We start from the raw sequence: 13,120 nt of genomic DNA, 5'->3' as shown, positions 1-13,120 counted from the left end.
AACGGTCTGTTATGGCAAGCTTTAGGCGTGTTTTGCACGGAACTGTGGGTAATCCACTAGTAACATCAATGCTGATTGGTTAATCAAATGTCTGACGTCATAGGGTCAAAAGCCGCTCGTATGACATCTGAAGCGACCTATCGCTACAACTGGTCGGATCTTCATGTAGTGTAGGCCATCGAAAGTATAAAAAAACGAACCGAAATATAGATCTGTATTTGAATCAGACTGACTCTGTGACACACAAAAGGAAATTTTGTGAGTTGCCTAAATCTCATTTTCATAAAATACCTTTTGTTTTAGAGCTTTTCAGGTCAACAAAGATCAATTAGCTCAAATTTTTACATTGTTTCTCAATGTCTGTTCTATTTTCTTTGAAAAAATAAATCATGGTAAAATGTTTTTGTAAAATAACCAAAAGGATATTTTGTAGCATAAAATGTAAATATGGAATTTGTTATTAAAATATATTTTAATCACAGATCTGAAAGGTTTTTGTTTTCACAAAATTCGTTGATGCTAGGACTTCTAACATCAACTGTTAAATGTGCTAATTAGGCTACTCAGATTATGAACCACATGGCCGATTCTCACTAAGGTATGACTGTTGATGTAGCCGACAAGCAAATTGATTGTCTTCTTAATTAACATGTAATAATTAACCTGATGTAATTTAGCCGATAGTAGCTTGATTTATGATACCATAGTGGCCAGTTCATTGTTTTACCAATAGGCTAGTTTAAACATCAATCGGCTAAAGCCGACAAAAAGCAGCCGATTAAGAAGACTGCTTAGGAGGCTTAGTGAATGGGACACATGAAGTGGTTTGGGTCATGAGTTATATTATATCGTGGCTCGGATTTGCTACAAAACGACTTCAGTATTTTCCACACACCTCACAATTTCATGAGGCAGGTACGTGTTGGCTGAGATCTTTCATCAGGATTTCCCGGTCTGGTTCCTTCGTGTCAGGGGGGCTGGACGGAGGGCCTGGCAAGTTGATTGAGTGAGACAAAAAACCTATGTCCATTGTACACATTGGCATGCACGTAAAAGATCCCTTGGCAGTTGGAATTCGTGATAAGAATAGGCCATAGTGCCGCTGTCCGGGCAAAATGTCCCTCATAGCACACTGTATGGCGCATGCCTGTCTTCATTAGCCCAAGCAGATCAGTAGGACGTTAAACACCATTTCATTTCACTATTATCGTGCGAAATCAACTGTCACCACGCCCCTGTGCGTTGACCTGATATGTGCCACTGTTAGTTATGTGACCTGATTCCCCCACCCCATCCTGTTACTATGGTGACTTGTGTCCAGGTTGAAGATAACAGTAAAAATCAGCTGTTACCACGCCATTGTGCATTAATCGTGTGTCGGCCCACGTGAGTTTTGTTACCTGCTTCCTTATCTCTCCCAAGTACTATCCTGTTGTCAGTGACCCATGGTTACTGATGTCCAGGTTGAAGATAAACAGCTGTCCAACCTCATTCGGTTTCTCTGTACCCTCCTGTTTCCTGCCACTGCTAAAGACCCCTACGCGCAAGCGAATTATTAAAATAAAATAGAACGATATATTAGTCCCGAAATGACCTAATTGGTGTCGAGTTGACGTTAAACCCCATTTCTCTCTCTCTCCCTCCTCTCTCTTTAAAGATAAACAGTAAAAATGAAATCATGGAAACCTAACAGCTGGTTATAAGATAAAACCTTAAATAGAAATCTTTACAATATAGACAAACATGGTGGCTGTTCATAATTTACTCTGTCTTGTACTTGGTGAGTAGTAATATGAAAAGTTTCTAACTCTTCCCCTTGCGTAAATATAGAGATTCACGAGGAGTCTGATATTTTGGGCTGTAAGCTACTAGAGTTAACCCCAGTCTCTTACAAACCCCCTGTCCACAACTATAATCGACCTTCACATGTTAAATTACATGGGCACGGGGCACTTGACTGGTCATTTTGGAAATAAGGAAATATGGCATATTTTTATTAAATGCATTCGTGTATAGGTCTTAGAAAAAGTTGAATAAAGCAGAGATCCCAAACAAAATGCTGCTTTAATTACATACATGTAGTAACCTGAGGTGAACTTATGACTTACCTGGACCGCAGTACCCAGACTAAACCCATTAGCAAGCGAACCTTTCTCCTTGTCACGTACAAGGTGGGAATTAAACCACGTCACTGGACTCAGTGATAGATTGTAGACCACTAGACGCTGGCTCGCTAGCCTGGAGGTCGGGTGTTCGATCCCTGCATTGACCGGGAAAGTTCATCCAGATTTTCCGGCGTGGTACCCCCTTGTGAGTGATGCAAGACGGGGGCCTGGCAAGGACAGCTGTCGTTCGGATGGGACGAAAAACCGAGGTCACGTGTACACATTGGCATGAACGTAAAAGATCCCTTGGCAGTTGGAATTCGATATAAGAGTAGACGGCTGTCCGGGCAAAATTTCCCTCATAGCACCCTGTATGGCGTACGACCGTCTTCATTAGCCCAGTTAGGAGCAGAACAGTAGGTCGTTAAACCCCATTTCATTTCATTTCGTAAGTAGAGTTTGTATTAGTAAGTTAAATAAAATAAAAATGGTAATATCTAAAGTCGACCCATCTCTTGCTTCAAAAGGGCCTTTTAACCCCAAAGAGTGTGGGGCATGCTCCCGTAATTGAAATAAGAATAGGTCAAAGTATCGCTGTTTGGGCAAAAAAGGTGATAAAACACACCAAGAAAAACTGCCGATGCATCTTCTACTTTTAATGATTTCTTTTAATTTTAACTTTGTGAGTTGCCATTTTTAATATCATGATTTTAGTTCATCAATTTCAATCAGTAAGATTAATGTTCCAGATGTTGATGGTTTATTACAGTACTGTATATTGATGGTTTAATGATTGGTTTAGTTGTATTACAGTATTGTATATTGATGTTGTTGTATTACAGTACTGTATATTGATGTTGTTGTTTTACAGTACTGTATATTGATGTTGTTGTATTACAGTACTGTATATTGATGTTGGTGAGAGTTTATTAATAAATGATTTAAATGTCGATGCTGTTAATCTACAGAAAGCTATCAATGTTTTAAGTCGAGTACCTCTCGTAGATGGGTGAGTTACATTTATATCATTTTAGCCCATGTGAGACAGGTCAGCGGTCGGACTGTAGCCACCCCCAAAACATTACCTGCCAATGTGTATGTGTGTTGTTTCCGTGTACCAAATAATTTTAAATTAATTGTTTTTAAAATCAGAACACATGGGGGTGGGTTAAATAAAGAAATGAATACATAAATTTCTTCCAAGACCTGACGATAAATTCTACTTTTATCTCAAAAGTGATAAAGATCTATATATGTGGTCATAATTTTTACTATATTTGTAACACTTTGGTCCTTAAGACAATATTGGTTCTTTGAAAAATTGTTGCTTCACTCTGTCTATAGAGTCAAATCACACGTACTTCATGAACGTAAATATATATTTATAAATAAAAAAAAAACAATGATATTTTGGTAAAATCCTAACCATTGTCAAAATATCCATCAAATTCTGTCTGTTTATTGACCTACGGTTGATTGACCAAATAAGGCAATGTTTCCTCCTCTGGTCTTGTGAAATCGAGAGGTTTATTCCACATTTGGGATGGAAATTAACGTCAAGGTTAATTTAAGATGTGCAGAAATTAGGGGGTTATAAAAGAGGGTGTTGAGCGAGGCTGGGCAGAGTTCACCTAGATATTCCAAGCAGCTATTATTATTGAGAACAAGGAACCTTCAAAGCCATTACAGCTTAACAATAAAGTTGTAAGAACCATTTATTCTGATCACGAAGAAAACAAACACAGCGAGGAAAGAAGTCCGATAGTACTACATTTTATGTTGTTTATTCAAAATGATTTCTGTATGTTTCAAGTCATAATCATTTCTAGATGTTGTTTTCAGTCACAATGATTTTGCGTGGCATGTACAGATTGTTTATGACGGCGATATAACCAAGTTTGATATGACGAAAGATATGAGAAATTACTTCCCTTGGGACCCCAAGCACCCCAGCCAGACCGATGTGCCTAGAATAAAACAAGGGCATTTAGGGGCACAGGTCAGTGAATCATTTCTCAGCTGTACTGGATAATAGAAACAACGTAAATCACAATACATATTCACGTCACAAATTTAACAAAAAATCCTTGTGCCTTGTTTGCTTGTGCCCTTCTTCATTTGGTTTCTTGCCGAATTCGTGGATCTGCGATTGAGGTTTTTGATGTGCAGTGGCCCTAGAACCAAAGATGTTGACTCCTGTCCCACAATCAAAAGACTGTTTACTTTGCTTGAAAGCCCAGACGGAACCTGATGTTACCGCGTCTCGTAATAATTGAACACATTAAACTTTGACTCTAGATGACGCACTCGCGAGCAGCCTATTGACCACGTTCTTAACATATAATATATATTAGAAATGTAGTCACCATGTTCTAATCATGTACTACGTGGTCACCATGGTCACCATGTTCTAATCATATACTATGTGGTTACCATGGTCACCATGTTCACCATGTTCTAAGCATGTACCACGTGGTCACCATGGCCACATGTTCTAAGCATGTACTATGGATCACCATGTTCTAAGCATGTACTAAGGGTCACCATGTTCTAAGCATGTACTATGGGTCACCATGTTCTAAGCATGTACCACGTGGTCACCATGGCCACATGTTCTAAGCATGTACTATGGATCACCATGTTCTAAGCATGTACTATGGGTCACCATGTTCTAATCATATACTATGTGGTCACCATGACCACCATGTTCTAATTATAGACTATATATTATAGATGTGGTCCGCCTATTCACCATGTTTCAACCAATATAAAGATGCTGTGGAGAAAGGATTAGATCAAATTGATTTAATAAAAAGATTTATTAATAAATATCCCAACAACTTTCAATATACAACAACCGCAGATGGTAAGTTATTTTATACAACATTCGTGATGTGGTATGTATAAAAAACACATCGATCAATCATATGTATTTAGCACTGATTACAATGTAATATCGATATATTCATAGCCTACATTAATGATTACAAAAATGCTTAATAAGCAGTTTGAATTGGGATCAACATTGCTCATCCGGCCTGGGCCTATAAACAGATTTATATGTGCCTGTTCGATCAAAAATATCAAAACTCTTAACTTGAAAACGTCCAGATTCCTTTCAGACATGGGTGATAACCACAGTAGATGTCTATAGAATAGAATTAAGCATGTTTCTGTTTATTTTAAACATGTATTTCAGGTAATAGTTCAACAATTGTTTATTGATAGTTTTAATACACCGTTAAGCATGTCAGATACTAGTCGGGTAACGGAAGGCGGGTAGGGTGGTGGTGGTGGGGGGATAATATGGGCATGAGGGTAATATGGGCCGTAGCCCTGACAAGCTTGTCATGTGACGTTTCTTTAAAATGTTATTTGACATCCTCTAATCATGTGCTACACATCATAAAAAGTTCACAGATACATTCCACAAAAAAGTTCAGTATTTTAAAAAAATTTCTGCGTTAAAAGATTTTTGGGGGTTGACTTATCTAATCCTTGTCACTTGGGGGTAATATGGGACATGCAAATTAGGGTGAAATGATGAACCATGGTTCATATTACATCCTAACCACTAAAAATAAATTATCCACAGAATCTTAACAAATTTCCTGTGAATTATAACGACTATCTAAAATTAAAATAAATACAACAGTTCTATGGAAAACCATTTTATTACTGTATATAATCAGAGTTACATTTCAATGATGATTCTCTTGTTTTCAAACCTAATGTGTTTAAATATACAGTACATCTAAAATCATTATTCCCAAGCTTTTAATAATATATATTTAAGGAATAATGGAAGCTTTTAGTAGAGGTAAGGTGTCCTCTATGATAGGAATGGAAGGTGGTCATATGATTGGTAGTAGTCTAGCCGTATTGCGCATGTTTTATGAACTGGGTGTACGATATTTAACATTAACACATAGTTGTAACACAGCATGGTAGGTTATTTTCCCGTTGTTAATAATACTAATACGCCATACAGTGTGTAATAAGGGAAATCACAGAGTCAATATTTTTTTGATTCACAAAAGCTTGATGACCGATTGGGCATATATCAGGTCGGACTTTCGCCAACCAGCGTAGTACGTGTCCGGTATATACGCGCGAAACAACACCCATGACATGGACTCTACGGGGAATATTTTGGCGTTATGGCATCGTCTTATATCGATTTTCAACTTGAAAGGATCTTTAACGTGCAGCCATCAGGAACCAATTTTTTCAAACCACCCGAATGACTAGAATGACCACAGAACTCTTTCTTGTTACCTGACCTCGATACTGTATCTTACATAACCCTCTTGTTATCTAACTACACACTGGTCAGCAGTGAATATTCGCTGGGCCGATGGATTTCGCAAAATGTGTGTGAAACAGATTGATCTAACTAGAGTAGCCTGGCCAACACCGGGAATAAACCCAGGGTCTTCTGGTATTTAATCAGCCAGCATTATACTCACCAAGTCAGTAGCGGACATAAAATCGTGACTCATAAACTGAAAAATAGAGTTTATAGGCCATTTTCAGTTATTTAGTTACCATTCAAAACTGAATATAGGCATTGGGATACAGAATTACCGACAATCAAATACATGTGAGTAGCTGATAGGCTACAAGTGAGAGAATAAAGGGAATATATACAAGTGCGAGAATAAAATTAAAGGGACATATACATATGAAAATAAAACAAAATCTGAGTTTGTATTTATTTTTTAAGGGCAGATAACTATAAAGCTACTCGGTATAATCAACCAGTCTTTAATGGACTTTCACCATTTGGAGAGGTAAGAAAACTGAAATCTCCCTGATCCCTGGATGAAAACTTTTGAGAACTAATTGTGCTACATTCGACTATTGAAATCAGTCATGCTTAAATGGTGCCTATTTAGATTTGTCATGCTTTAATGGTGCCTATTGAGATCTGTCATGCTTTTAATGGTGCCTATTGAGATCTGGCATGCTTTTAATGGTGCCTATTGAGATCTGTCACGCTATATTGATGATTACTGAGATATGTCATGCTATAATGATGACTATTAAGATTGTCCATGCATCACCGGTGATTATTGAGATCTGCCATGCTTGAATGGTAAATATTGAGATCGTTCATGCTGCATGGTAGATATTGAGATCGATCATGCTAGCTAGGTTCGGTGGATATTTAGATCGGCCATGCTTGCGTGATTGAGCTCCGTCATGTTTGAATGTTGATTTTTCAAGATCAACTTTTCTTATTGGGATCGGTCATGCTTGAATGTTGATTATTGGCATCGGCTATGCATCACTGATGATTATTTTTAACAAATAATTTGTCAAATTTCCCTCTAGCCCGATTGGTACAGAATGATAGGACCCTAAACCCCATTTCATTTCATTTATTAGTCCTGTTAACAAAGTGTTTTCCATCCCCAATTATTGAATTTCTATCTTATTTTATAGAGAGTTGTTGGTGAAATGAATCGTCTGGGTATGATGATAGATTTAGCTCACGTTGCCTTGGATACAATGAATGATGCTATGGATATATCTAAAGCACCTGTAATATTCAGTCATACGTCATCCTTCGCTCTCTGTCCACATCGTAGAAATGCTCCTGATGAAATATTAGAACGTCTGGTAATATGATTAATAAAACACATTTTCTATGGGAAATTTTCATTACCGTGCTTGATAACGATAATATTAAAATATTTCAAATTTCTTGTAACGTACAGGGAGACAATTGAACACAAATTACATATCCTTAGGATACAGACCACCATTCAATTTCAACTACGAGAGAGAGAGAGGGAGAGAGAGAGAGAGAGAGAGATGTCCACGGATGTGTTTAACGGAGACGAGCATACGCCATACAGTGTGGAGCGAGGTAAATTTTGCCCGGACAGCGGCACTACGGCCTAATCTTATATCGAATTCCAACTTTCAAGGGCTCTATTACGTGCGTGCCAATGTGTACATGAGACCTCTGTTTTTCGTCCCACCCGAATGACTAGACGCTGTCCTATGTCCCATGCCTGCATTCAAACAAAGATTCTCTTTCTCATAGTAAATACATGTAATAGGAGATAGTTAATTCTTTTTTTTTTCGGTCTGTTAATGGTGGTATAACCATGGTAAGTGGTATAATAATCGTTAATTCTGTTTGTTTCAGCCTGTTAATGGTGGTATTATAATGGTTAATTTATATCCTAATTTTATCAACTGTACATTAGATACTGTATATGGAGATGATAACAGAACAGCTTCTATATCCCAAGTAGCAGGTACTTGTACATATAATACGATATTCATCACAGATTAGGGGGTTTGGTGGCTGTTAGACAATAAGGTCTGTTGTTGAGTCAGGGGGCGTGGTTTCGATTCCCTGCTTGTACATGACAAAGAGTAGGGTCGCCTGTCTAATCTCGTCGGTTTTCTCTAGGTCCCCCGGTTTTCTCAAAACAGCTAACGAACCCTACGTATTGGAATAAAATTGAACCATATTCTCGTCCCGAAATGACATATTTTATGTCAAGTGGATGTTAAACCCCATTTCTCTATCTCTCTCATCATCGATTGCTCAACTCATTATAGTTAAAACCACTTATCGTAAATTGAGAGATTTTTTAATCCTCTGTAAACTATAATATTGTAAAAGTTAACCCTATAAAGAATATCGATCTAAAATCGATTTAGTTCCTTTTAGTATTTACAAAGATATGACGACTTGGACATTTTTCATCATTCAGCATCCCCTGTTAGTGGTGGGTAAAATATTTTGGTGTGCCCCTTTTTAATCTGATTACATCCAAGCCAAGACGACCTTTGATTATCTACTTTTGTTTTAATTTATTAAAGATACATTATGTAATATTTAGATAAAGAGCTGGCTATTCTTGCTATAATAGTTATATTTAGATAACGAGCTAGTCATTCTTGCTATATTAGTTCGAAATAGATAATGTAAAATGAATAATTTGAAAATTTCATTCTATATACTATTCAAAAAAAGTAGGGGATATTTGATTTTTAAGTGTTATTAAAGTCACCTAATGAAACTGACGAAGAAACAAATGACAAAATGAAATGAAGTTCACATTCATCGATTTATTCCAAATGATCGTTAGACTAAGTAAGGCACAGACTGACCATTATAAGGGTAAAATGATACCCGGGGTCAAACAGCAAAGTTACCACAGCATCACAACCAAGTCAGTAACGGGTAAATCCTCCTCTGTTTGCCAAACAAGCATTGATCCGACGTGGCATACTCCTAATGAGACGTCTAAGGTCATTTTGGTCCAGATTGTCACATTCTTGTTGCAACGCAGCAGCAAGTTCTTGGACATTGGCAGGACGTTGTTGACGTTGACGTAACCTCTGTCAAAGCATGTCCCAGACATGCTCGATGGGGGAGAGGTCGGGACTCAGTGCTGGCCAAGGTAATGTGGTGATGTTCTGTTGTTGGAGGTAACCTGTAACGATCCTGGCCCTGTGACATCTTGCGTTGTCATCCTGGAAGATGAAACGGCGGCCATGACGTCGTGCGAACGGCACAACATGGGCTGCCAAGATGTTGTCCAGGTAGTACTGGCCTGTAACACGCCCTGCAACAACATGTAAAGCCGTTCTTCCAGCAACAGTGATGCCTCCCCACACCATAACAGAACCACCCCCAAATCGATCATGTCTGATGACGTTAACGTCTTGGAAGCGCTCGTTTCGACGACGCCACACCCTCCTACGTCTGTCCAAAAAATCAACAGTGAACCTTGACTCATCTGAAAACATCACATTGCTCCAGCGTCGATTATCCCAGTGTTGACGATCCCTACACCAACGACGTCTTGCCTGAATGTGATGATCTCTCAAACAAGGGATCACGCGAGGACGTCGGGCGCGAAGGTGACCCCTATGCAGTCGATTCCGAATCGTCTGGCCACTCACTCTCACACCAGTGTCTGTTTGAAGACGAGCGCTGATCTGATTTGCTGTGATGACACGATTTCTCAAGGCCAAGGTACGGATAAATCGATCCTGGGCTTGAGTTGTCGCCCTTGGTCGACCTGAGCGTGGTCTGTCCTGTACAGATTGTGTATCACGGTATCTGGACCATAGCCTGCTTATGACAGACTGAGAAACATTCATCGTCCGCGCCACAACCGCCTGTGTTGTGCCGATCTGTAGCATGCCAAGGGCACGTAACCTTTCATTTTGGGTAAGCCGACGCATATCAAAATTTGTTTTCTGGTCACTAAAACAATTAAACTGATGTTTCCACCCTGGAATTCAATGCCACAATGACTGTAACATTCAAAGTCAGAGTCGTGCAAATCTTGGGTTGGCCCCCATGATGATCCCAAGCATCACCTGCATTCCATGCGGTAGCTATTGGTGCGTTTGGGCGTCACATGTAACTGGAAATGTTTCTTCGTAGTCATTTGCATATTTTAGTATTATGCCCCCAAAATCAAATATCCCCTACTTTTTTTGAATAGTATAATTATTATATTGCGAGCAAAGATATTAGCTTTTGAAGGTTTGACAAGACGTGTGCAATAATTTCAACCACCGTACTGGTTGTTCGAAGCTAAGTCGGAGACATCCGACGCCATGGAGAGTTGGTTATGGCCTGGATGGGTTAATTAATGTCTAATTATTAATTTAGATGACATTTCAGGCCTAAAGAAAGACGTGCAATTGGCAGATTTAGCTCTTGCATAATGTATGTTTAACTAAATGTTCAATAATCAATCTAAGTCATGAAAAATTATATTTTTACCAAATAATATAAATGATGACCGGCAGTTTTAAAGTCATATAGGATCAAATGGATAAAAATGATACCAAAATAATCAATGCCTTTCAAATATTGTTATTCTAAATCATTCAAATATTCAAACACAAGCAATTAAAAATCCTTATTTTGAGACTTTAGGTATGTTAACAATAGAATCAGCAAGTTATTAGAGGGATCTAATATCAGCTATGCCTGTTCCCTGGTCCCTATTCAGATACAAATCTGAATAAATATTGTTTAAAAAAAGCAGACTATTTTGACTCTTTGGAGGCAGATCACCATTAAATTTCACCATCTCGGTATTTCACCATCTCGGCTTCCACAAATTATAGTTCGTCTATTTATAGCAATTCTCTCTCTTTCTCTTTTCTCGCCTTTTGCATGCCCATTTTTGTTGATGTTTCGAAATAGAATGGACATAGAGGGTCTTAATTAACATTTTCTGCCAGGTTTTGGAAAATATTTATGATTTAGAGGCGGAAGGATAACCGAGTTATCAGGTTGGTTACGATGATATGTACGGCGAATAGTTACATGTTTTTAGTATTCTTCTTCAAGTTTGTGTATCTCAAAATTTTGGTGGTCAACCTCATACAAGTTTTGGTCCAAAGACATGACCATTTGTTTCTCTGTCTGTAGTGAAAAGCAGTCAGCCCAAAGAAAATTTGGGGAAACGTTGGAGCCGGGCAAAGAGGCCAGAATTAACATTGAAGTCAATGGGGAAATTAATGGTGGTCTGCCTCCCTTTGTGCTCTAGTGAGTTGTCCCCCTTTGTGCACTAGTGAGTTATCCCCCCTTGTTAAAAGTCTATTTGCTATTTTTCACTAAAATGTTTTGAACTTTTGTTGTATTTAAGCTCACAGTCTGTTGAATCACCATGTAAACTGCTATATAATTTCATTCTTTATTATTATTTATGCCCATTATATTAAAAATATTTGAAATTTCTTGTACATTAAAGGAAGACAATTAACATATCCTTAGGATGCAGACCACCATCTCGGTACCCACCATCTCGTTAGACCCCATTTCATTTCATTTCATTTCATTTCGTCAATACTGGGGGCTCATACTTAAAGCCATGGGAGAGAGAGAGGGGGGGGGGGGTATCATTTCTGGACTAATATATAGTTCAATTTTATTTCAATAATTCGCTTGCGCGTAGGGGTCATTAGCAGTGGGAGGAAAACGGAGGACCCGGAGAAAACCCACGCCAGTCACGTACAACCTGGGAATCAAAATCACGCCTGTTGACTCAATCAAAGACCTTATGATACAACGCGCATGCGCTAATCATCCGCCCCCCCCCCCCCCCCAAGAATCAACTAAGTCTTTCTCGCTCTCTCTGTATTTCCATGGACATTCTGTCTTGACTTTTTGATCTAAAATCGGGGGAAAAGGTTTGCATTTACATTTTCTGTCAGGTTTTGGTAAATATTCATGATTTAGAGGCGGAATTATAACAAAGATATAAGAGATTGATTACGGTTATATGTATGTCGGATAGTTAAACGTTTATGTGTCACATGATTTCAGTGATCAGCCTCATACATTCTTTGGAGCCAAGATATGGCCAGTTTTGCGTTCAGCACAACGAAAATATACCAGAATTAATATTAAAGTCAATAGGGAAAGTTATTGTGGTCTGACTGCATTTCTTAATTTTCTTCTCTAAAAAGTGAAGATAAGATAAAAGGGTACAGTACTATTACAAAAAGCGTACACCACGCCCCCCCCCCCCCCCGTATCATAATAGACCCATGCCACCTGCTGTTCTGATCTGTGTGGTGTCTTTATATATTGTTTATTTAAAGATCATTTAGACCATATTAAATCTATATATAGTCTATAACAGGACCGGATCATATTATATAATCTATAACAGGACCAGATTATATTATATCTATAGTTTGTGTTTATTTACAGATCATCTAGACCATATTAAATCTATAACAGGACCAGATTATATTATATCTATAGTTTGTGTTTATTTACAGATCATCTAGACCATATTAAATCTATAACAGGACCAGATTATATTATATCTATAGTTTGTGTTTATTTACAGATCATCTAGACCATATTAAATCTATAACAGGACCAGATTATATTGGATTAGGAGCAGATTTCGATGGTTCTGAGTAAGTTATAATTTTGTCTGTGAGATTCTGATGTATATGTTAGTAAATAATACGTAGGAATTTAGAATATTTATTTTCTTATAATG

The 13,120-nt window shown here is 38.0% G+C and overlaps 1 protein-coding gene across 1 annotated transcript; it reads left to right on the top strand.

The window, feature by feature from the left end:
• Window positions 1-3,021: 3,021 nt before the first annotated feature.
• Window positions 3,022-12,899, top strand: LOC126831879 (dipeptidase 1). The gene is made up of 8 exons (XM_056103229.1): window positions 3,022-3,114; window positions 3,948-4,104; window positions 4,839-4,971; window positions 5,902-6,052; window positions 6,832-6,898; window positions 7,554-7,730; window positions 8,266-8,377; window positions 12,820-12,899. Exons 2-8 carry the CDS (start codon window positions 4,009-4,011, stop codon window positions 12,897-12,899), a joined length of 816 nt encoding a protein of 271 aa, XP_055959204.1. The 5' UTR covers window positions 3,022-3,114; window positions 3,948-4,008.
• Window positions 12,900-13,120: the final 221 nt, after the last annotated feature.

The sequence above is a fragment of the Patella vulgata genome, chromosome 9 (assembly GCF_932274485.2).
Source record: "Patella vulgata chromosome 9, xgPatVulg1.2, whole genome shotgun sequence".
Lineage (NCBI taxonomy): Eukaryota > Metazoa > Mollusca > Gastropoda > Patellidae > Patella > Patella vulgata.
Note: the sequence above shows the minus strand (reverse complement) of the source record. Positions and strands in the feature narration are given on the sequence as shown.

What these genes read in the sequence shown, in the direction of transcription:
- LOC126831879 (XM_056103229.1), top strand. Translation starts at nt 4,009, where the DNA reads ATGACGAAAGATATGAGAAATTACTTCCCTTGGGACCCCAAGCACCCC. An exon ending in ATATACAACAACCGCAGATG is followed by an intron (nt 4,972 to 5,901) that starts GTAAGTTATTTT and finishes TATATATTTAAG; the next exon opens with GAATAATGGAAGCTTTTAGT. An exon ending in CATAGTTGTAACACAGCATG is followed by an intron (nt 6,053 to 6,831) that starts GTAGGTTATTTT and finishes TTATTTTTTAAG; the next exon opens with GGCAGATAACTATAAAGCTA.